Source organism: Lagenorhynchus albirostris, chromosome 8 (genome assembly GCF_949774975.1).
Source record: "Lagenorhynchus albirostris chromosome 8, mLagAlb1.1, whole genome shotgun sequence".
Classification (NCBI taxonomy): domain Eukaryota; kingdom Metazoa; phylum Chordata; class Mammalia; order Artiodactyla; family Delphinidae; genus Lagenorhynchus; species Lagenorhynchus albirostris.
Window position 1 is genome coordinate 13,246,862 of NC_083102.1, and position 21,000 is coordinate 13,267,861.

General features: G+C 51.2%; 1 protein-coding gene and 1 long non-coding RNA gene across 4 annotated transcripts; one reads left to right on the top strand and one right to left on the bottom strand.

Annotated features, from left to right (window-relative positions):
• Positions 1-101: 101 nt before the first annotated feature.
• Positions 102-18,290, top strand: LOC132524515 (uncharacterized). The gene is made up of 3 exons (XR_009541903.1): positions 102-350; positions 3,113-3,308; positions 15,544-18,290. It is a non-coding gene; the product is annotated as an uncharacterized LOC132524515 (long non-coding RNA).
• On the bottom strand, positions 4,777-20,752 carry ADCK2 (aarF domain containing kinase 2). Of its 3 annotated transcripts, XR_009541902.1 has the most exons (9): positions 19,416-20,752; positions 17,555-17,701; positions 15,289-15,417; positions 14,192-14,287; positions 11,260-11,511; positions 9,763-9,891; positions 8,871-8,924; positions 5,646-5,772; positions 5,075-5,201 (listed from the first exon to the last, which is right to left on the bottom strand). XR_009541902.1 is itself a non-coding variant. In XM_060156532.1 (8 exons), the coding sequence occupies exons 1-8, from the start codon at positions 20,346-20,348 to the stop codon at positions 5,061-5,063; spliced, it is 1,881 nt and encodes a 626-aa protein (XP_060012515.1). In that variant the 5' UTR covers positions 20,349-20,679; the 3' UTR covers positions 4,777-5,060. The 3 variants fall into 3 exon arrangements, 2 of the variants coding, with proteins under 2 accessions (XP_060012515.1, XP_060012516.1); XM_060156532.1 differs by lacking the exon at positions 5,646-5,772 and having other exon boundaries at positions 4,777-5,201; positions 19,416-20,679; XM_060156533.1 differs by lacking the exons at positions 5,646-5,772; positions 8,871-8,924 and having other exon boundaries at positions 4,777-5,201; positions 19,416-20,699.
• Positions 20,753-21,000: the final 248 nt, after the last annotated feature.

Genomic DNA, 21,000 nt, shown 5'->3' on the forward strand with positions numbered 1-21,000 from the left:
AGTGATGTCAGTGGCGTCGCCCCGCCCATCTCCCGAAGGGGGAAGTACGGAGGCGGGCGGGGAAGGAGGAGTTCCTGCCTCAAATTAGCGTCGGAAGCCCTTCCCAGCTGTGAGGACCGTGGGGCCGCTAGCTGAGCTCGCCCTCCACACGGAGGGACCTGGCTCGCCGTGGCTTTGATGGTCAGGAGGCGCCTCAGAAAGGCGAATGGTGTAGCCGGCCCTGGAGAACTCGGCTAGGTGGAGCCCCCGGATGGGCGTGCCGCGCCTCGGCGCTCAGCTTCAGGAGCCCCTCTTCGTTACGCGGGCGCTAAGAAACTTAACCCTGAAACTGAGCTCGCTCCTCCTTACCGGTGCTTATCTAGATGCTGTTACCCGACCTGGACCCGCCTCCCTGCCTGCTCTCCTGAATTAACTACCCTTCCAGACCGTGTTAGGAGGCCACATCCTTTCTGAAACAGTATGTCCTTCCCAAAGCTAGTCCACTGTACTCTTCTTTCCTGCAAAGGCTCAACGGTTTCTTTAAAGCCTTCCTGGTTGTATTGTTCTGCAAACTTGAACTTGATTACCAACCCGCAGCCAGTCGTTCCCACATGTCAGCACCTGGACTGGTGGTATCAGAATCCCCTGAGGAGCCCGACCCCAGATATTACGTCTGGATTAGGGCCAAGGAATCTGCCTTTTAGCAGGCCTCCAATTTATGCCTCCTTGATCCTGAGCCAGCTCTGGAGTCTTGGCTTTTGTCTCTTAATATTGCCTTCTATTAAGTCCTGGACGAACTCCAAACTTCTCTAGACACCCCTCCCCAGTCCCCAAATTCTTTTTTTTTAATTTATTTAATTTATTTATTTTTGGCTGCGTTGGATCTTCATTGCTGCGCGCGGGCTTTCTCTAGCTGCGGCGAGCAGGGGCTACTCTTAGTTGCAGTACACAGGTTCTCTTGTTGCGGAGCACGGGCTCTAGGCGCGCGGGCTTCAGTAGTTGTGGCTCGCGGGCTCTAGAGTGCAGCCTCAGTAGTTGTGGCGCACGGGCTTAGTTGCTCTGCGGCATGTGGGATCTTCCCGGACCGGGGCACGAACCCGTGTCCCCTGCATTGGCAGGTGGACTCCCAACCACTGTGCCACCAGGGAAGTCCCCCCAAATTCTTAAGGTCCCCACTTACAGGTTATATTTTTCCCAAGAACTTCCAGATTTGATTAAATTATAAACTTAACCTGCCAGCCTCACACCTTGGAGATTTCGATTTGAAATGGATCACCTGCCCAGCACTGAAGACTTCACACTGAGTCATAAACATGAAGAATAGGAAACTTTTTGAGAGAAATGTAGACCTGAATTTAGGGATTTGAGTGCATTGAATATAACTGACACTACTTCTGTGGCAAGATATGGGCCTCCATGTGCCCTGTAACTGGAAACCCCGCTCCCTGGAGAGAGGCTTACATAAAGCTATGATTACTATGATGCCCTTCTGAAGAACTTATTGATTGACCTCTAGCCCTATAGGACTCATCCCCCCACACCCTACCTTTTCCTGCCCTCCTAACTTCTAAGTATATAAATTATAGGAAAGAATTTACTATTTTCTGGGTGCAAGTTGACTTCGCAGCTGACAAGCAATAGTGTGGCCTTCTCTGGGCTACCATTCACCGCTTACCCTTCCTAGTGACATATACAAATCACTAAGATAGGAAGTTCACGAATTGGGAGGACAGGGCTTTCCATCCTTCCTAAGGGAGCTCTCTGCCCATATTATACAGCTGCCTGCCTTGCTCCCAGGAAAGAACAATGCTGTGATTCCTAGGCCACAAAAAAAAAAAAAAAAAAAAAAAAACACAGCGTAAACACACAAACAAAAAAGCATAGAACTTGAGTCTGAAGATCTGGAGTTCAAACCTCAGCTCTGCCAACAATTAGCTCTATGAATTTGGACAAGTCACTTCTCCAAGCCTCAGTGCCTTTCATCAGCCATTTAACAGAGTACCTGGCCCACAGCGTGTGCTCAGCAATTTTTTATTGCTTTGTTAATACTTTCCTTTCCTGGTAGCAAAAGCTTTTCAGGTAAACTAAAATTCATTTACCTTCCCCTTCCTGCTGAATTACAAAATAAAAAGTTTTAACTTTAATGCTGGCTTGTATTTAAAGCAATATTGTTCTATAGACCATTTGTGGGGTCCTTAGCTCTAATGTTTTGCATCACAAATTCTGATTTTTTGCTATAAAAAGTTTAGGGTCCCAATCAGTAAACTATTTTGACTATGTAACAGCGACGCATATTTGTTTTGAAGACATGCTCTAAAAACTCCAAGGGCAAATATCCCTGACTGCCTTTTGCAGCTTGCATGACGACCCTCTTTTTGGTTCTCAGATAAGCACACTATTTGAATGGATGCATTTTAGAAGGTGAGGGAAAGGATGCCAAGCCCAGACACTGAGCTCTCAGCTTCGACATGCAAATCAGATTCAAACTGTGAGATAACAAACTGTGAGGACAGACTTTAAATGGCCTAACATTATAGCATCTAACCCCAAATCAAAAATCTATCCCATAGCTAGAAATAGAGAACACAGCAGGGGGATGAGGAAGGAAAAAAAAAAAATTGTTTACACAACTTCATGTTTATTTAATTTTCTACTTTTTTTATTTTTTTATTTTTTGGTTTTTGGTTTTGGGGGGGCTTTTTTGGCCTCGCTGCAAGGCTTGTGGGTTCTCAGTTCCCTGACCAGGGATTGAACCCGGGCCACAGCAGTGAAAGCGCCGAGTCCTAACCACTGACCACCAGGGGACTCCCTAATTTTCTACTTTTAAAGGCTTGCTTGATCTCCCTTTCCCTATAAGCCTTGTAAAGAAGAAAGGAACTTGTCTTTCCAGTGGTTTTAGTAACACAGAAATGAATCTTGTTCTTTCTACTTTAGTGGGATTGAGCTGTGATCTTCCTTCGGGGAGATGCCCTGCTGGACACTTTATCTACTTATACCCAAGAAATAGCCTTTTCTCCTTATGAAGATGAACGTATAAATCAAGTTTAGCATTTTTAAGATACTTTTTTTAAAAATCAGCAAATTATCTGTATTAAAGCACAACCATTAACCATTTTTCTCCTCTTCAATCCAGCCTGTGTTCGTTTTCTGTTGCTGCTGTAATGGCTCCTGAGGAACTGAGGCCCTCGGTCCAACAGCCCACAAGAAGCTACATGAGTGAGCTTGGCATCAAACACCCCAGTGGAGCCCCAAGATGCCTGCAGGCGTGCAAGACTAAGCAGAGGACCGGCTGAGCTGCACCCACATTTCTGACCTGCAGAGACTATGAGGTAACAAGTGTAGTCGTATTAAACTGCTACATTTGGGGGTAGTTTGTATGCAGTGATAGATAACTAATACATGTCACAGTGGGTTGATGGAATCCATTGGCTTTAAAGGAAGGCTCAGTGGTGCTGGTGTTCGCTCAGGGAGACACCTGCTGTATGTCAGTGCCCCCTTCTCTCGCCCCACAGTGTAACTGTATGTGCCGAATGTCTAGCTGGCTTGCCCATGAGGAGGGAGCTGAACAGGGCTACCTGGAGCTCCCCAGCACCTCACTGCCTGATTCCAATGCCCTCCCCTCAAGACCTGGAAGGTACAAACAACATCTCCATCCCTCTGAAAAAAAAACTGCACCAAAGGAATCTCTGTCCAACTAAACCTTAGTTGTTCCCTAAAAGACAGAACCTTTAGCCTTAAGAAGGAAAGAATGAAAGGATCTAGTCCTGTGGTCAGAGCAGGACTTTTAGAGAGCAGGGAGGCTTGAGCCTCCACTCACTGTCTAGAGCCATGGTCTCCAAAACAAGCAGGAGAATCCACTGGAATGTGGGGAAAATACTATTTTTATCAAAAACAAGAAATTAAGCTTTACTGATATCCACTCTACAAGCTGACCCTGCGACCCTCTACATCCATGTGGGCCAGACACATGTCAGACCAGCTTTGAGACAATAGTCCGTAGATGAGCCCAGTGCAGAGGGCGGCAGTGGCCGCCACCCCTTCCTTCGCTGCTGGAGTGTCACTGAGTGCTACCGTGGATTTCCAGTCCTGGTTAACAGGACGTACTTATTATATTATCTATATATTAATATTAACTGAAATTAACCCTGGGCAAATGCACAAGGGCCTGAATGTTACTCAGAAAAACCAGAATCTAAATGCTAATATGTGAGCGCAGGGGATCTTTAAGAAGAACGGCAGAGCTGATTCTGTTCCTATCTCTAGTATGTCACATTAACCATTAATCATTGTGGTTTTTTCCTTTTACCTTATAATACAACTTAGCAAGAGGTTGGCAAAAAATATTTTAAATTGTCCAGAGGATAATTTGAGATACAGTGACACTTGCCCTAAGTGAAGGCTGTGCCTCCAGAGATTGGCTAGTGATGGTAGCACCTGTATAAAACTGATATATGTGCATGTATATATAAATATATGCAACTTTTTACCAACAGGGCACATAATCAAAACATTTGAAACAAAACAAACAAACAAAAAACACAAAATACTGTGGGGAATTCCCTGGTGGTCCAGTGGTTAGGACTGTGCTTTCACTGCCGAGGGCCCGGGTTCAGTCCCCGGTCGGGGAACTAAGATCCCGCAAGCAGTGCACCAAAAAAAACAAAAAACAAAAGACATTTGGAAGCCATGGGCCTACGGGAGTCTATGACATTTTCTAACCTAGATATCAGAGTCTGGAAACAACCAGCAGGACCCACCTGATCCGGGAGTACAGAGGGTTAAGATGAGAAGAGGGAAAAACCAGAAAACAAAATAAGTTTATTCGTCCTCCTTCAGAGAACATTTTCCCTGAAATAGAGTCTCCCTGACACCAGGCACAGCTTCCACGACTGAACCGAGAGGACCTTCTTTCCCTTTACTTCTCCAACTAACCCAAAGCTTTTAAGACAGATGCCTGAAACCAAATCGGAGTGAAAAGCAGTGGCAGGTCTTCCACAATCCCAATTTTAGAATGTTCAAGCTGCCACAGGAGAGGCTGTTGGGAGTGGCCTTCAGTTGAGATGAAGCACCCACTGCTGCAGTCAGCGGGAGGTCGCTAGTCCTGGCAGAAGGAAGGGCTTTGCTGCCTCCAGGATGTCCAGTTTAGGGTCCAGTGAGCGGCCAAGCCCCTCCAACACCATGATGGCAAACACAATTGAGGCAAAGTTGCTCTCAAGCTTTACCTGAAACAGAAAAACAGTTGTTCTTTCCGAAGCCCATTGATATACAGAGTGTCCTGGGTAACATGTCACCATCCACTCCCGGCCTCGTCTACCTGCCCATGTGATTTTTATCATCTACCTAACATTCTTTTCCCTACCCAGTCATTTTTCCCACCATCTCATCTACTCACCCAACCCCCATCTACTAGAAATATTAAGGAAAATATAGGGGATGCAGTGTGTACAGCTCTTCTCTAGGGGAAGTGTGTAAGTGTGTGAATGACTTAAAAATACTAAAGTGAATAGTTTACAGCTACACCGGGAACCAGAAATCTAAATAAGGGTCATTCTTCAAAATCCACAGTAGTCTTTTTGAGACCAAGCACAACTGGCTTTGCTCAAATACAGCAGAGTTTCTTCCCCTTTGGAGCCAGGTTAATAGTAATAACAATTTAGGAGGATTACCCAATTAATTCTCAAAAGTACTCTCATTATCTCCGTTCAGTAGATAAGGAAGCTAAGGCTCAGGGTGGCTCAGGTGGTGACTTGCTCAAGGCCTCTGGGTGAGGAAGAGTAGAGCCAGCATTTAAACCTAGAACAAGAATCTCTTTTCAGGTGGACAGAATGTCAGGCAATGGAAGGTTGACTCATGGGGAAATAATCTTTGTTAAAAGTAAAGGGGGGGGCGCTTCCCTGGTGGCGCAGTGGTTGAGAGTCCGCCTGCCGATGCAGGGCACGCAGGTTTGTGCCCCGGTCCGGGAGGATCCCACATGCTGCGGAGTGGCTGGGCCCGTGGGCCATGGCCGCTGGGCCTGCGCGTCCGGAGCCTGTGCTCCGCAACAGGAGAGGCCACAGCGGTGAGAGGCCCACGTACCGCAAAAAAAAAAAAAAAAGTAAAGAGGGGGCTTCCCTGGTGGTGCAGTGGTTGAGAGTCCGCCTGCCAATGCAGGGGACACGGGTTCATACCCTGGTCCAGGAAGATCCCACATGCTGCGGAGTGGCTGGGCCCATGAGCCATGGCCGCTGAGCCTGCGCGTCCAGAGCCTGCGCTCCACAATGGGAGAGGCCACAACAGTGAGAGGCCCACGTACCGCAAAAAAAAAAAAAAAAAAGTAAAGGGGACTGGGGACTTCCCTGGTGGCGCAGTGGTTAAGAATCTGCCTGCCAATGCAGGGGACACGGGTTTGAGCCCTGGTCTGGGAAGATCCCACATGGAGCAACTAAGCCCATGCATCACAACTACTGAGCCTGCGCTCTTAAGCCCGCGAGCCAGCCACAACTGCTGAAGATCGTGTGCCAAGAGCCCGTGCTCCACAACAAGAGAAGCCACCGCAGCGCAAAGCCCGTGCACCACAGCAAAGAGTAGCCCCTGCTCGCCGCAGCTAAAAAGAAAGCCTGTGCACAGTAACGAAGACCCAATGCAGCCAAAAATAAATAAATAAATTTATTAAAAAAAAAAAAAAGTAAAGGGGACTTCCCTGGTGGCGCAGTAGTTAAGAATCTGCCTGCCAATGCAGGGGACACAGGTTCGAGCCCTGGTCCGGGAAGACCCCACATGCCACGGAGCAACTAAATCCGTGCGCCACAACTACTAAGCCTCCACTCTAAAGCCTGTGAGCCACAACTACTGAGCCCACGTAACACAACTACTGAAGCCCGAGCGCTTAGAGCCCGTGCTCCGCAACAAGAGACGCCCGCGCGCCACAATGAAGAGTAGCCCCCTCGCCGCAAGTAGAGAAAGCCCGCGCCAGCAACAAAGACCCAATGCAGCCATATATAAATAAATATTTAAATATTTTAAAATAAATAAATAAATAAGGGGTATTTGTCCCAGTTAAGGCCCAAAAACTTGTCTGGGGAGTCAGATGGCTGATCAGGAGAAAGCGGCATGTTACAAATGCACACTCATCGTGGGAATGTAAAATTGTGCAGGCTATGGAAGACAGTATGGAGCTTCCCCAAAAACTAAAAGAAATACCATCTGTAAATCAACTGTACTTGAATTTAAAAGAAACTATGTGATCTAGCAATCCCACTTCTGCATAAATATCCAAAAAGAATTGAAAGCAGGATCTCAAAGAGACATTTGCACACCCGTGTTCACTGCAGCATTGTTCTTAGTAGCCAAGAGGTAGAAGTGGCCCAAATGTCCATCAAAGGATGAACGAATAAAGAAAATACAGTATATACATACAATGGAATATTATTTAGTCTTTAGAAAAAAGGCAATCCTATCACCTGCTACAAAGTACATGAACCTCAAGAACATTACATCAAGTGAAATAAGCTGGTCACAGAAGTACAAATATCTTATGATTCTACTTATATGAGAAATCTAGAGTCATCCAAATCATGGACACAGAAAGTGGAACAGTGGTTGCCAGGGGCTGGGCGGGAGAGAGGCATGGGGAGTTTTTGTTCAGTAGATACAGAGTTTTAGTTTTGCAAGATGAGAAAATTCTAGAGCTCTAGAGATCTGTTACACAACTTTGTGAATGTGGTTGACACTGCTGAGATGTGCACTTGGAGATGGGTAGGGGTAAATTTTATATTATTTTTTTAACCGCAATTTAAAATGTTTTGAATTGTTTTAAATTAAGTGCCTGGTGAAGCACTTGAATAGAGTGGCTGTACTCAATTGGCCCTCTCTCTGCTGTCCTGTCCTGAGAATCACAATGACAACAGCAAACATCTAAAGCTCTGGTAACCGTTGTGTCCCACGCAGTGTGTGAGGAAGACTGTGTGCCAGTGGGAGCACCAGAGGCCGGAGAACAAAGCAGCTGGGAGTGGGGCTCCGCAGTCGGGCCGCGGGCACAGGGTCGGGCACTACCATGGGGGCCACCTGGCCGGGGTTGAGTTGCTCGGTGCCGGCCTCGAGGAATGTTGCGGGGATTAAATCAGATACTAATAAATGTTACACAGCTAAATTAGGTGCGTAGAGGGGAGTCACGGCACACTGCTACCGTTGTCAAGGCCTCATCCGGCCCTCCCAGTGGCCCTGGGGAAACTTGGAGAGACTTGAGCAGGTCAGAGCTGGTTGGTGCAGAGCTGGCTGTGAGCCTCACCCTCCAGCTCCGCGTCCCGTGCAACTGAACTCCCAGGAGTGTGTGTTCATTCCAGGTTCTCTCCAAGCCAGCCCCCTAGCAATGATTAAAGCTTTCCCCAATCCTAAGGTGATATTTAAGTCATTTTGTTTTCCTTTTTTTTTTTTTTTTTGCGGTACGCGGGCCTCTCACTGCTGTGGCCTCTCCCGCTGTGGAGCACAGGCTCCGGACCCGCAGGCTCAGCAGCCATGGCTCACGGGCCCAGCCGCTCCGCGGCATGTGGGATCCTCCTGGACCGGGGCATGAACCCATGTCCCCCGCATCGGCAGACGAACTCTCAATCACTGCGCCACCAGGGAAGCCCTAAGTCATTTTTAAAATGGAACCTGTCAAAAGTTTTGGAAAACATAAAGTTTTTCACCAAAAACCCCGCCAATGTGGGATCACAACTTGACCAAGGAAAGATCTTGCCAGACGTCAAGAAACAGAAACAGCACTCTTCACCACAGGGATCGGTGCATGCAACGTTTTCAAAAACAAGATCTCACATAAGAAAAGTACCTGTCACCACCCTAAGGCCACCCACCTTCCCCAGATCCCTCCCCTCCTGCCTGACCAGAGGGCGAGCTCTCCACCCAGACCTCACCTTGTGAGTCATCAGCAACTTAAAGACATTCGAGAGAAGGATGGAAACTTGAAGCTGGAAAACAGAATAAAGAGTCTGCAGAGGCTGCAGAGCCCCCGGGAACCCCTTCTCCCTTGCCTGCCCCGTCCCACGGCCACACGCACGCACGCACACACACACAGCAGTGAGCAGAAACAGACTGCCTGACAAATCCCAGAAAGGACTGCATGCACACAATCCCAACTTGCACCTCACAGCTGAGTTCAAAGACCCCTCGGAAGGACCAGCCTGGAGGCCTCTACCCCCACACTCCCGGCACACACAGACATCACTTCGGAATCAATAAGACAGGCAGCGCCGGGGGGCCCGCTGCTGCTCCCCACTGCCAGTGGGCCACCTCTTGTTCTCACTCGCTCCAGCTAGCGTGGACTTGGGAATGAACTTGGGAGGAAAACTCAGGTTTGTCAGAACTGTGTGCAGAATACCAAGTGGGCTCTGCTGCAGGTCTAAATAGAGGGCGTGAACATTCGGTATGTCCTCTGTCTGCTCAGGGGCCTCAGTCCTCCCTCGCCCCACCGCCATGCTCCGCTGAGCTCCACGGACATAAGGCAGCAGAACAGCTGACCCCCGGTCTGGGCAGGGCAGGTATGCAGCACTACATATGTCACCGTCCCAGCAGCCACCCAGGAGAGCCTGGTCAAGGAGCCGCTCTTGAAAGCCGGGATTCCAGAGGGCCTCCTCACACCTCAAAGATGTGGGCAGAGGAAAAGCTTTGTTCTTTATCTGCCTGAAAACCCAAGCCCCTCGAGACTTGCCCCCATGAAGAGGCCTCCCTTAGACCTGTGGTTTGCTGTGTCCAAGGGCAAGGTCAGTAAACACCCCGAGGCCCCTGCGCCTGGAGTGGCCTGCTCACCTTTTCCAGCGTGATGGTGTTCTTCCTGGCCTGGGTCACCAGCCTGGCCATCTCAGCCTTAAATCCCTCCACATCCTTGCACTCACTGGCCCGGGCATGATGCAGGATGAGCTCAGCCACTCTTTGGCCCTGGAAGACACAAAAGAAAAAAACTTGGTAGAGTCAAGAGGGCACAAAACTAGATGCTCTGCCCAAACTTCTTCATATCCTAGTTGTTTCCGCCCCAAATTTTCTACCACCCTGCTTTTGGCCACCCATCCTTTTTTAGCTTTACTTCCCCGCCCTGCCATACCTGGTAAATAGTCAAGGTCTTTTGCAGCTTGTCTTGGGCAGTGGGGCCCCACCTATACTCAGCACAGTCAAGGAAAGGAGCTGCACTGTCTCCTTTGCCTCCAAGGCCACCCAGGCCCAGCAGCAAAGCCAGTGCCTGCTACGTGGCACTGCCGACCAACCCGCCTGGCCCAGAGCCACCAGGACCTGCCGCCAGCCTGGACCAGCCACACCATCCTTGAGGGCGGTCTTCCCGCCCGAACAGAATTCCCTGCTCACGGCTGACCCAGCCTCTGTGCTCCAGCCGTCTCACCCCTCCTTCACCCAGGAAGCCCCTGATCAAAGCCTCCATGGTCTCCCCAGCACCCACGCAGCCCCGGCGGTCACAGCCCAGGAGCCAGGCTCCTCCTCCTCGGCTGTGACCTTCTTCTTTTGCCCAAACTTGTGCAGAGGAGCACCTCCCACCCCCTCACCAGCCACTGCACCTCAGTGTTGAACCTCGGCCCAGGAGGTGCTTTCAACCTGGCTCAGGCTCACGCCTCTGGTCTGCCCCCTCAGAAGCCTCCTAAGCAGGGGTTCCTCTGAATTTCGCCTTTTCTTCCAGCTTTCTCTTTCCCAGGGTCTTTCTTGCTGGAGAATTCACTGTCACCCTTGATGTGGCACTTTAGGCTGACTCAGTAGAGGCTTCGCTGAGTCCTTTTTGCTAAATAATAATTCTCAACCACTGGAGCCCCTCAGAGGCACGGGGTGAGGGGTTAAAACCACTTATGTCCCCCCACACCCGCCCCAATCATGTGTTTTCCCACACCTGGAGAATAAGTTCCCTGAGCTGCTGCTTCTCACCAGCCCAACCTCGCAGCAAATGGCACAGACCAGGGCGGCTGTTATTCGGTCAAGAAGCTAGCGTTCCCAGGGCCCAGCTGTACACTTACTGAGGAAGGAAGAGAGACCACCAGAACAACAGCATTTGGGAAGGAGGCATGTCTTCCCATCATTCCAAACCATGAGCCGCTCGAGCAGGCCCGTTCTGACTACAGAGCCTTCGGCAGCTTCATTGTCCTGCTCCCCTTCCTTCTCCCTGCTTCCTCTCTCTGCTCCACCCATTTCCATCAGGAGCACCCTTGGCAAACACAGGCATTTACAAGAATGACAAATGCTGAGGAGCCCCAAGGTTCCCAAGGGCCTAAAAAATTCAGCCCCAAATCCCGAGAGCCCAGTGGGTCTCACCTGCCCCATCACCACGGCCATGAAGACTTCCCGGAAGTTCCTCAGGTCGGCAGCCTGCAGCTCGGCCACAATGCCGGCGTCCAGAAGCACCAGGCACAGCGGGCACCGGGCAGGCGTCACAGCCGCTGCCAGCGCGTCACAGACGTCTACCTGCTGAGGCTGCGCCTCTTGGCTCTTGGGAAGACCGTCGGCGCCCTGAACCAGGATGTTCCCAGGGTGAAGGTCCGCATGGACAAAGTTGTCCACAAATATCTGGGAAGAGATCAGAGCTACTCTAGGCTAAGTCAACCTCACCATCCCATCACCACGAGGCCACGTGTGGAAAAGCTTCCAGGGTGACGCGAGTTCTTGATGATGAATTACAAGGCAGAGAGGTGTGCGTTTTATAAAGCCTCAGAGCTTGATATCATTGATTGAAAATTTGTACAGGGACAAGCCAGGTTGATGTTTTCAAGAGAAAATTTATTTTCAAAGTAAAGAGCATTAAAAATGATCATGGGGAACATGATCAAAGACCAAACCGCATTTCAAGAGACTTATTTTTACTCTATGACTTGAGCAATTAATATTCAAATTAAAAGTTATCTAGTCATTGTTGACAATTTTCCCCAAACCTCTCAGTTCTTACAATTCATGTAACTTCCTTCCTTTAAAAATATTTCATAAATCAGACTTTGCCTCCATTACCTCCATCCATCCACATGAGGAAGGCTAGCAGCGATCCTGACAGCTGCCCTGGCACATGGAACCGGGGAGGCTGCGAGGAATGGCTTTGAACCCGCTAAGCAGGAAAGAAAGCCCCAGGCACTGTGATGGAGGGAAAGTCAGGCATGACTTTGTGGAACAGGAATCTGCCTGCTGTGAAAGATCATAGAAACCACCAGCAATCCTTCTATGAGGGGAAGGAGAGACCCGGGCAGAGGTACAGAACAGCTGCTGCTGGAGGGGCTCCTGGGGGACTCCTTCCAGCCAACACAGAGCCCTTCCTCTACTGGATTCAGGCCAAAGACCCCATCCCTCATGGTGGTCATGGCAGCAGGTCACCGAGGGACCCTTCTAGTCCAGATCCTGGCTCTGCTGGAGGTAAGGGAGGCTGCTATCCTGGTGGAAATCCCAGGAACTGAGGAAGCCGGGGCCTGCACACCTGTAGGATACAGTCACCAAAGGCTAGCTGACCCCCGACCCTGGGACAGAACCTCCTGGCACCTTGCTGTTAGCTGAGCCCCAGGGTCCTTGATCCCACAAGCTGGAAGCCCCCTGTGATCTCCCGACTCCTGAGCGCTGCTTAGCACTGCTTCTCCCCTAGCTACTCCCCCCTGCACCCTCCCCTCTGGCCCACGGTGCGCCTCGGAGCCCTGTTACTGGGGACAAAGTCCTCTCCCCACTGAGCTTCCACTGTGCTGACAGTGGAAACCCAGCTCTCCAGCGACAACCCCACTTCTCCAGGAGCCCCTTGGGTGAGGGCTACCTATTCTCGATACCCATGCACCCCAGGGCTGGAGGTGAAGTCAGAGCCACTCAACCACCAGCCCCTGTCACCCTGAGCCCTCTCCAGGTGTCTGGCTTACAGCCTCCTGTGCTGTCTGCCTGCACCACACCACCGTCCCGCTCGGCGCACCCATTCCCACCTCCGCCCCACTTCTGCCACCTGCCTGGCCCTCACGGCTCCACCTTGGTTACCTGGTTTCTCTCCTCCTACTCTCTGACCACACACCTGGTTCCTTCCTACCCCAATTCTGTACCCCCAGACCTGGGCACTCGTCCTCACTATGCATCCTAGACCAGCTGTCTCTGCCTCGACCACTCTCTTCTGTGCCAACCACCAGGAAGAGTTCAGACCCTCGACAATCTCAGTATCTTTTTTTTTAAATTTATTTAGTTTTACTTATTTATTATTTTTGGCTGTGTTTGGTCTTTGTTGCTGTGCGTGGGCTTTCTCTAGTTGCAGTGAGCGGGGGCTACTCTTTGTTGTGGTGCGCAGGCTTCTCATTGTGGTGGCTTCTCTTGTTGCAGAGCACAGGCTCTAGAGCACGCGGGCTTAGTAGATATGGCACGTGGGCTCAGTAGTTGTGGCTCATGGGCTCTAGAGCACAGGCTCAGTAGTTGTGGCTCACGGGCTTAGTTGCTCCGCAGCATGTGGGATCTTCCCAGACCAGTGCTTGAACCCGTGTCCCCTGCATTGGCAGGCGGATTCTTAACCAGTGTGCCACCAGGGAAGCCCGTGTATCTTCTTTCCTTGCTCCTACACATGAGCTGCTAACAATGCTGGGTTCCTGCTGTTACTACTAGTGATGAAATAACTGATATTGCTTTGGGCTCACTGTAGCCTTTTTTGAGTGTCAACTCATTAGTAATTATTGTCAGGCCATCCTCTCCAAGGAGACAGCTAGACTTCCTTCACATCCCGGAGGAGATGGTGCCACTTCCTGAACAAATCCTGGGGCTGGGACGGCCCATCCTAAATGACCCTCGGGTACCCGTACTTCACCCACTTAGCATTGCCTGTCTTCCCACTAAACGGGGATGTTCCCTGAACATTGTTGTCATGTCTCTTTTGCTCACAACTGTAAATCCAGCACTTAATTCAGTGCCTGGCACGTAGCAGGTGCTCAACAAATACTTGCTGAATGAATGAATGAAATAGCATGTAACACCCGAGGTTGTCTTTGGCTGTTTGTCTAAACTGTAGGCAAGTCGGGTGGGGCCTGGGTCTCCCTCCCCACTCTTGCACAGAGACACAGCACATAACACGGAGAAAGTGCTCAACAGAAAGCTGTAGAAGAAGGTGCGTTTGGGTCAGCTGGGCTATCTCTAGAGCTGACCCTCTCCAGCCAGCAGCCGTTTGCTCGGCCGAACAGGGTCCCCCGCCTCCCGCCTCCCACACACGATTCCACCGCCTGCCAGCTGAGCGGCCGCCCTGCCGTGAACTCACCATCTTCAGGAGCATGTTGATCCCCAGCCGCGCAATCTTCCTCTTCACGTCCCCGGGAATCCCTGCTTGCTGGTAACTAGACACAGGCACACTCTCCTGGGGGGAGATCGGGGAGAGAACAGCTTTAGCCTGCACAGCCCGCGACTGCCCCGCTCCTCGTCTCCACGGGGACACATCCGCACGGCCTTCCCACTGATGGGGAAGTGACCCGGAGAGGTTTTCCTTTCTTAGAGCCCCTATGAATCTGTCACCCACAAGATAATTTTAACCTATTTACCCTTCCCTTCTACAACACGTATCAACAAGTCCCATAGGTTTACTAGGGAGGAAATCCAGTGACTGCCACCCACAGGTAAGAGAGGCTTTGCTGTCAGGGTGAGCTTGTTTCTGGTCAAGAATCAGCCAATGGGGACAAGAATGAGCTCTGTGACCTCACAGGAGGGAAAAGAAAAGGAAGAGAGAAGAAAGGGGAGCCAGTCAGTACGCGTTTCATATAGGTTAGTTATTTACTTGTCAAAGCAGCCTATTGAGATAGATCTTGTTATCCCTAATTAACAAATAAAAGAACTAAAGCCCAGAGAGTTTAAGTAACTTGCTCAAAGTCACACAGCTAGTAACAGTGGGTCATTCAGGTCACTCCTCTGGATCTCATTACCATCTTTACAAAGGAGACTGAACCAGGAGACAGCTAAGGCCATGACAGGAATACTTGTTGAGCACTTTCTCTGTGTTGAGCACTTTTGCCGTGCAGTCTCTGTGCAGAGGGCATTTTGCATTCAATGTTTCATTGACTCTTGGGACAACCCTACGAGGCAGGAAGGGTTGCCTGCTGTTGTACAGGAGGGAACTGAAGCCAGCCAGCAAATACAGTGGCAGAGCAGACTTCCAAATCCAGAAAGTCTTAGGTCAGGGCCAGGCTCGCAGCCACCTTGCTACGCTGCCTTCCACCCTCAGGCGTATCCAAACCCCTCTCAGTTTCACAGGCAGTAATCACATGCTCTCTTGGCTTTTGTCTTTTCCAACTCAGGCCTTCCTGTGAAGGGGAGACAACCTGACTATGAGTAAAAGGCACGGCCAGGGGAAGCTCTCAGTCTTACTTCATACGTTTCCACCAAGACATCCCTGGTGACAAAGGGACGCAGAGGGGTGGGGAATTTGACAGAGTTCACATTCAGGAAGTTGCATTGGAAGTGTTCTAGATTCCGAGCTTCATAACGCAGGTCGATCTACAGGGAAATGGAGAGAAGAGGTGAGGGAAGGGGTAGCCTGGGCCCAGGGACAGCAAAATCTGAACCCCCCAAGAGCTAGCAAGTCCCGAGATTCACCTGCCTTCCCCACCTGCTCTCTTGCAGAACTCCCAAGAAACTCGGGCTGCCCCAGAAGTCTCAAGCCCCATCCCTACCCCACGATGTGAGCTCCAAGCTGCAGACAGCAGACACGCTGGAGAACTTGTCTAAACTGAATTTACGTTCACCCTGCCCCCAGTCACCTGCGAGTCACTGCAGATTACACCTTCTCTCTTACCCTCCATACCCATGGGAGACTCAGTGCCATCAACTCTGCAGCCCTCACCACTCTCAGATCTGTTCCCCTTTTCCATCCCACTGTTCCTCCCACGGTGACTCAAAACCAGTCACCTGAACCCTAACAGAGGTGTCCTAGTTGGGCTCCCTGTCCCCCATCTTCCCTCTCTCCAATCCATGTGCTGGTGTCCCCCCCACCCCACCTGCAGGACGGAGTCTGCATTCATTAGGATGACGTCCAAGGTGGGCCATGGTTTGGCCCCTGCTTCTCTCTCCAGGTCCATCTCCTGGGGCGCCTCCTCCTTCCTCTACTTCCCCAAACTCCAGCTGCACCCAATCTGCAGAGTGCTGAACATCTCAGCCTGCCAGATGCCTCCCGTCTCAGTGCCTTGTTTACTCCCCCTGACTGGAATGTTCTTCCCCCATTTGGGCCAACTGCAAACACTCCCCTTTCGTGAGTCAGCGCAAGCCTAGGGAGCCTGGACCCTCAGGGTGGAATGACCACTTCCCCTCTTGAGCCTCAGCTGAACCCGACCGAATCTGTAGAGACTCCTATTGTAACTCATGCTTTTTCTCCAAATATTTCACATCAGCCCTCCTCCTCCTACTATATATTCCTTGAGGACAGGAAAACCTCATTTGTTTTCTTAGTTCACCAGCTTCTAACACAGTTCTTAATACATGTTACATGAATTTATAAATGAACATACACCCCCTACATACACCCAGACTCTAAGATTTCAAGGCTGGGAACGTGACTGGACCACTCAGAGCTACAGCTGGTAGGAAGAGTTGATTTTTGAGATAAATGGGGTGCGCTATAGAGGTTTAAGCTTCAAGTGATGGGATCCCATGATGCCTATCAGACTTCTCAAAGGGGAACTGAAGCTCAGATGGTAGAACTGAGAGTGATTAATGCCAAGATGGGTGTCAGAAAAGAAGTTATTTTTCTCCGTTTTAATTTTCTTTTATTATCAAACCTACACAACTCCATAGCATAAAGCAAAGCTTTCTAAACGTTAAAACGCATCCCTGGGGCTTAAAACCCTAAATCAGAGGACATAAATGAAGACTTGGTACACTGCTTCTGAAAGCCTGCCAATTTCTGTGCCAACCGCCAGGAAGCCAGCACAGATGCCTCCTTGGAGCCCTGAGAGCCTCCAGCATGTTTACCAAGTCTGGCTACTTAAACAGGTGTCCCAAGGGCCCTGGACAAGGAGGAGGTCCTTGTCTACTCATTAACCCCGGAAACAAAGCAAACCAAAGGCACAGTGTGTGACTTCGCTAATTCTTCTTCTCCTTCTGGAGTTCGGCCATTGATTGTGGCACAGATAATGCTATATGTTCCACCAGACTCATTTCATTTTCATCCCAGACACTAAGGAAGACTGCCTTCCCCAAGCTCCCTCGTAGTTACACTGGGCCCGTGTGATTAAAGCTCTGACCTGTAGACTGGGAAGAAGTGATATATATCACTTCCAGACCTGGCCACAGAATCCTTTACATGACCCTCCGTGGTCTCTCTCCCCATTCCACACTGACCCCAGATGACAAATTTGGGAGGAAACTGGGTCCCTGAATAACTATGGAGTAGAGCTGCCACTCACTCCCTCAGTTCACCTGCATGGAGCTTTCATATAAGCAAAAAATAACATTGTTGCATTAAGTCACTGAGATTTGGATATTCTTTGTTATATCAGCTAGCATCACCTATCCTGACTAATATACTACATTAGCCACAACGCACTGGGAAAATACTCATCCATTCAGCATTTACTAAGCAGCTGCTAATGGCAAAAACTGTTGTGTGCTATTTACAACTGAGGGAAAGAGAATTCACCTGTTGCACCATGAGCTTCTCAAATTCCTCCACAATCTCAGGCAAGCTGAGCCACTTGATTCCTGGCAAAAGTGCAAGGACTCGGCTGCCCATCTTCATCAGCAGCAGGTCCATCTGCACCTGAGCAAGCAGGCCAGGGTGCAACACCTGCCGAAAAGAGGCACAGTGAGACAGGAGGGATCAATCAACCCAGCCACGGCTGGGTCCTACCGTCAAAGGAGAGTCAGCAGGCTTCTCATCAGAGCAAAGGAGAAGCAGTCCCAACGCCCAGGATGCTCCTGCATTCCTCCCTTTGCGTCTTCCTGAGGAGACTCAGAGGGCAGCTCCCCTGCATGGCACTCAGCTTTGCTGGGAAGAATAGGGGGGCTTCTCCTTCCAAATACATTAAGTTTAGATCAGTGATTCCTAAACATAGTGAGCATAAAAGTCACCGTGGGTTGCTTGGTGAAAATGTGGACTCCCAGATCTCCTCCAAGACCTACTGAGTCAGGGACTTCCCTGGTGGTCTAGTGGTTAAGACTCCATGCTCCCAAGGCAGCGGGCCCGGGTTCGATCCTGATCAGGGAACTAGATCCCACATGCATGCTGCAACTAAGACCCAGCACAGCCAAATAAATAAATAAATAAATATTTTTTAAAAAGACGTACTGAATCGGACTGGCTGTAAGGGGAGCTGGGAATCTGCATTTTACTGAGTGTACAGGTAGCTGAGTCAGGTGGTCCAGAGCCCGCAAAATACTGCTCTAGAGTCACAGAACTCCAGAGGTGGAATGGAAAGAGTTCAAACTCCAGTTCTGCAACCCATTTCCTGTATGAAACTGGACAAGCTGTGCAACTTCTCTCAGCCTCCTGTTCTATCATTTAAAACATGCATATAGGGGACTTCCCTGGTGGTTCAGTGGTTAAGACTATATGCTTCCAATGCAGGGGGGCGCCGGTTCGATCCCTGGTTAGGGAACCAAGATCCCACACGCTGCGTGGAATGGCCAAAACAACAAACAAAAAAACCCCATGCAGACAATAACCCCTACCTCCACCTCAAATCCTTTTAGGAATAAAGTGGAGTATAAATAAAGATATAAGAAAAAAATGCCTATCTCGGGCATCTAATAAAGATTAAACAATGCATCTGACGTGACGGGCATGTTTCCTGGTATACAGCAGGCATCCACTCCTTTTGTATCCCACAGAGCAGAGGGAACCTTCGAGATATTTTGGACCAGTGTTTCCTAAATGTGCCTAATGATGAGAATCATTTGCAGCATTTATAAAAAGCCAGGCCCAGGCTCTTCCCTTGGAAAGTATAACTCAGTAGGTCTGAGTGAGGCACCCTTGGGAGGGTTTTATCTGAGGAGGTAAAAGAGAGCACCAGGGTATTTGCTACTAGCATCTGCCAGTTCTCCTGGGGACGTGCTGAACAGGGGTGGAAAGGTGTGGAGAGAAGAGTTGATGGAGCCCAGGAAGGGGTGATTGCAAATAAAGAGAGAAGGAAACCACTTCTGTAAAATGAACGCCACCCTCTTGGGCTCACCACAGCACACCTAACACAGTCTGTCTCCGATCTATCCTGACCCCAGAGCAGGAGGTCAGCTGAATGGTGGGTCCTCCACCCACAGCGACAGCCAACTCCAAACCCTCTTCATTTTCCTCTTTCAGACCATTCGCATCACCACTCCTTCAAGCCAAGAAATCAAACAGCTTGCACATCACAGGCACTCAGATAACGGTCAAGCTAAAAGAAATCAATGGAAGGCAATGTGGGGTGACTTGCAAAGGGGGACTTCCTGATCTGGGCAGCTCCGTGGAGTCGGTGAGATTTTAGAGATGGGAAGGGTCTGGCTGCAAACATCAGAACACTTACTTTCACGGCCACGGGGATGAGGTGATCTGGCTGTGGTCCATGGGCGAGTCCCGAAGCCTGAGACAAGGCTGCATTCGATCCAACCAGGTCAGCTTTAGGGAAGAGCAGCCCTTCTAGAAATGACTGGTCGGCAAGACTTCCTTGAGGCCTCCACGCCTTCCCCAAGTGTCCAAGGAGCTCTCCCAGCCCCCGGACTTTCCCGGCTTCTGAAGAAAGCTGCAGTCTGGAGGCTGTGGCCAGTCTCCGGATGCTGTCATTCTCCAGGAAGGCAGGATTGGCACGTGCTTTGTACACTTGGGCCACGCAGCCGGAACCCACAGGCTCCTGCTTCTCAAAGCAAAGGACCCTTCCCCAGTCCTCTCCGAAGGCCTGCCGTAGGAAGTGTTCAGTGTGGGTCCAAGGATGGGGCGTCACCTGGACGTGCAGCTTGGAGAACTGCGCACAGAAAGCCTCTGAGAAGAGATCACGCCGGGTGCTGGCCCACTGGCCGAGTTTGATGTACGTTGGACCGGAGGTCTCGGTGGCTTTCAGAAGCAGGTGGAGCCAGAGCCTGGAGACACTGGGAGCCAGGTAGGTAAGGGGGTAGAGTAAAAGGAGGGGGAAGAATTTCACCAAGAGCGCCCCCGCGCGGAGCCAGATCCGCAAGTGCAGAAGGAGGCAGCCTAGCCGCTGCTCCGGGGGGACTCTCTCCAGTGGCCCGTTTTCAGCCAGGTCACTCCAACTGGTCCTTTGCCGACACAAGCTCTCAGGGACCCCCTTGCCAATGTCCTCAGAGGCTGAGATGAGTTTGGGCAAAGTGCCAAGCAGAAGCCAACAGAGTCTAGCCTTGCGACAGCACCCAGAGGGTCTCGAAAGGCCGAGGTCCTTTCTGAGCTTCAAGCCCCTTAGGTGCGACAAGCAGACCCTGACAGAGAAGCGCCAGGGGGTCACCATGCTCTCCCAGAGGTCGCGGTCCAGGCTGCCTGCCTCCACTTAAGGAGCACCCATCTTCGTTCCTTCTTTCCGCAAGGCTGGCCTGAGTCGGGGCCCCAGCTGAGTATTCCACTTGAAAGCGAGGCAGCTGTGAGACTCGGGGCGCTCAGACCTCGCCTCGCGTGTGCAGCCTCTGCCGGGTCCTGCTGCGAGTCCTGCCTCCTCAGGGCCGCCCCGCCCCGCGGGCCCGCAAGCCTGCCCCGCCTCCGCCGCAGGAGGGCTGGCCCATCAGTCCCCGCTCCCTACCGGATACCTCGCCTGGGTCTGAGGCCCGAGGGTTTTCGGAACTGAGAGCCGGAGGAGCCAAGCCAGGCCCAGGTCGGGGACGTGGCCCGCGCGAGGTGGCCGCGCGGGTGGAGACAGAGCCGGGCCGCAGCAGGGTCACCGCGCACGCCGGCTGGCGCGCTGAGGGGCTGCGCGGGGTGGGGCTGGGGGGACCGTGCGGAGGGCCGCGGCGCCGAGAGCCCGGGTCGGGGTGAGGAACGGCCAGGCGGGGCGAGGCGTGGAGAGCTGGGGCGGGGGGCGGGGGCAGTGCGGGCGGCCGAGGACCCGGGCACCGAGTACGGTGTGGGGAGGAGTGGGGCGGGGTTGTAGAGAGCCGAGTCCCCGCACG

What these genes read in the sequence shown, in the direction of transcription:
- ADCK2 (XM_060156532.1), bottom strand. Translation starts at nt 20,348, where the DNA reads ATGGTGACCCCCTGGCGCTTCTCTGTCAGGGTCTGCTTGTCGCACCTA. An exon ending in AGAAGCTCATGGTGCAACAG is followed by an intron (nt 15,418 to 17,554) that starts GTGAATTCTCTT and finishes ATTTCCCTGTAG; the next exon opens with ATCGACCTGCGTTATGAAGC. An exon ending in ACACCATCACGCTGGAAAAG is followed by an intron (nt 8,925 to 9,762) that starts GTGAGCAGGCCA and finishes TCTGTTTTCCAG; the next exon opens with CTTCAAGTTTCCATCCTTCT.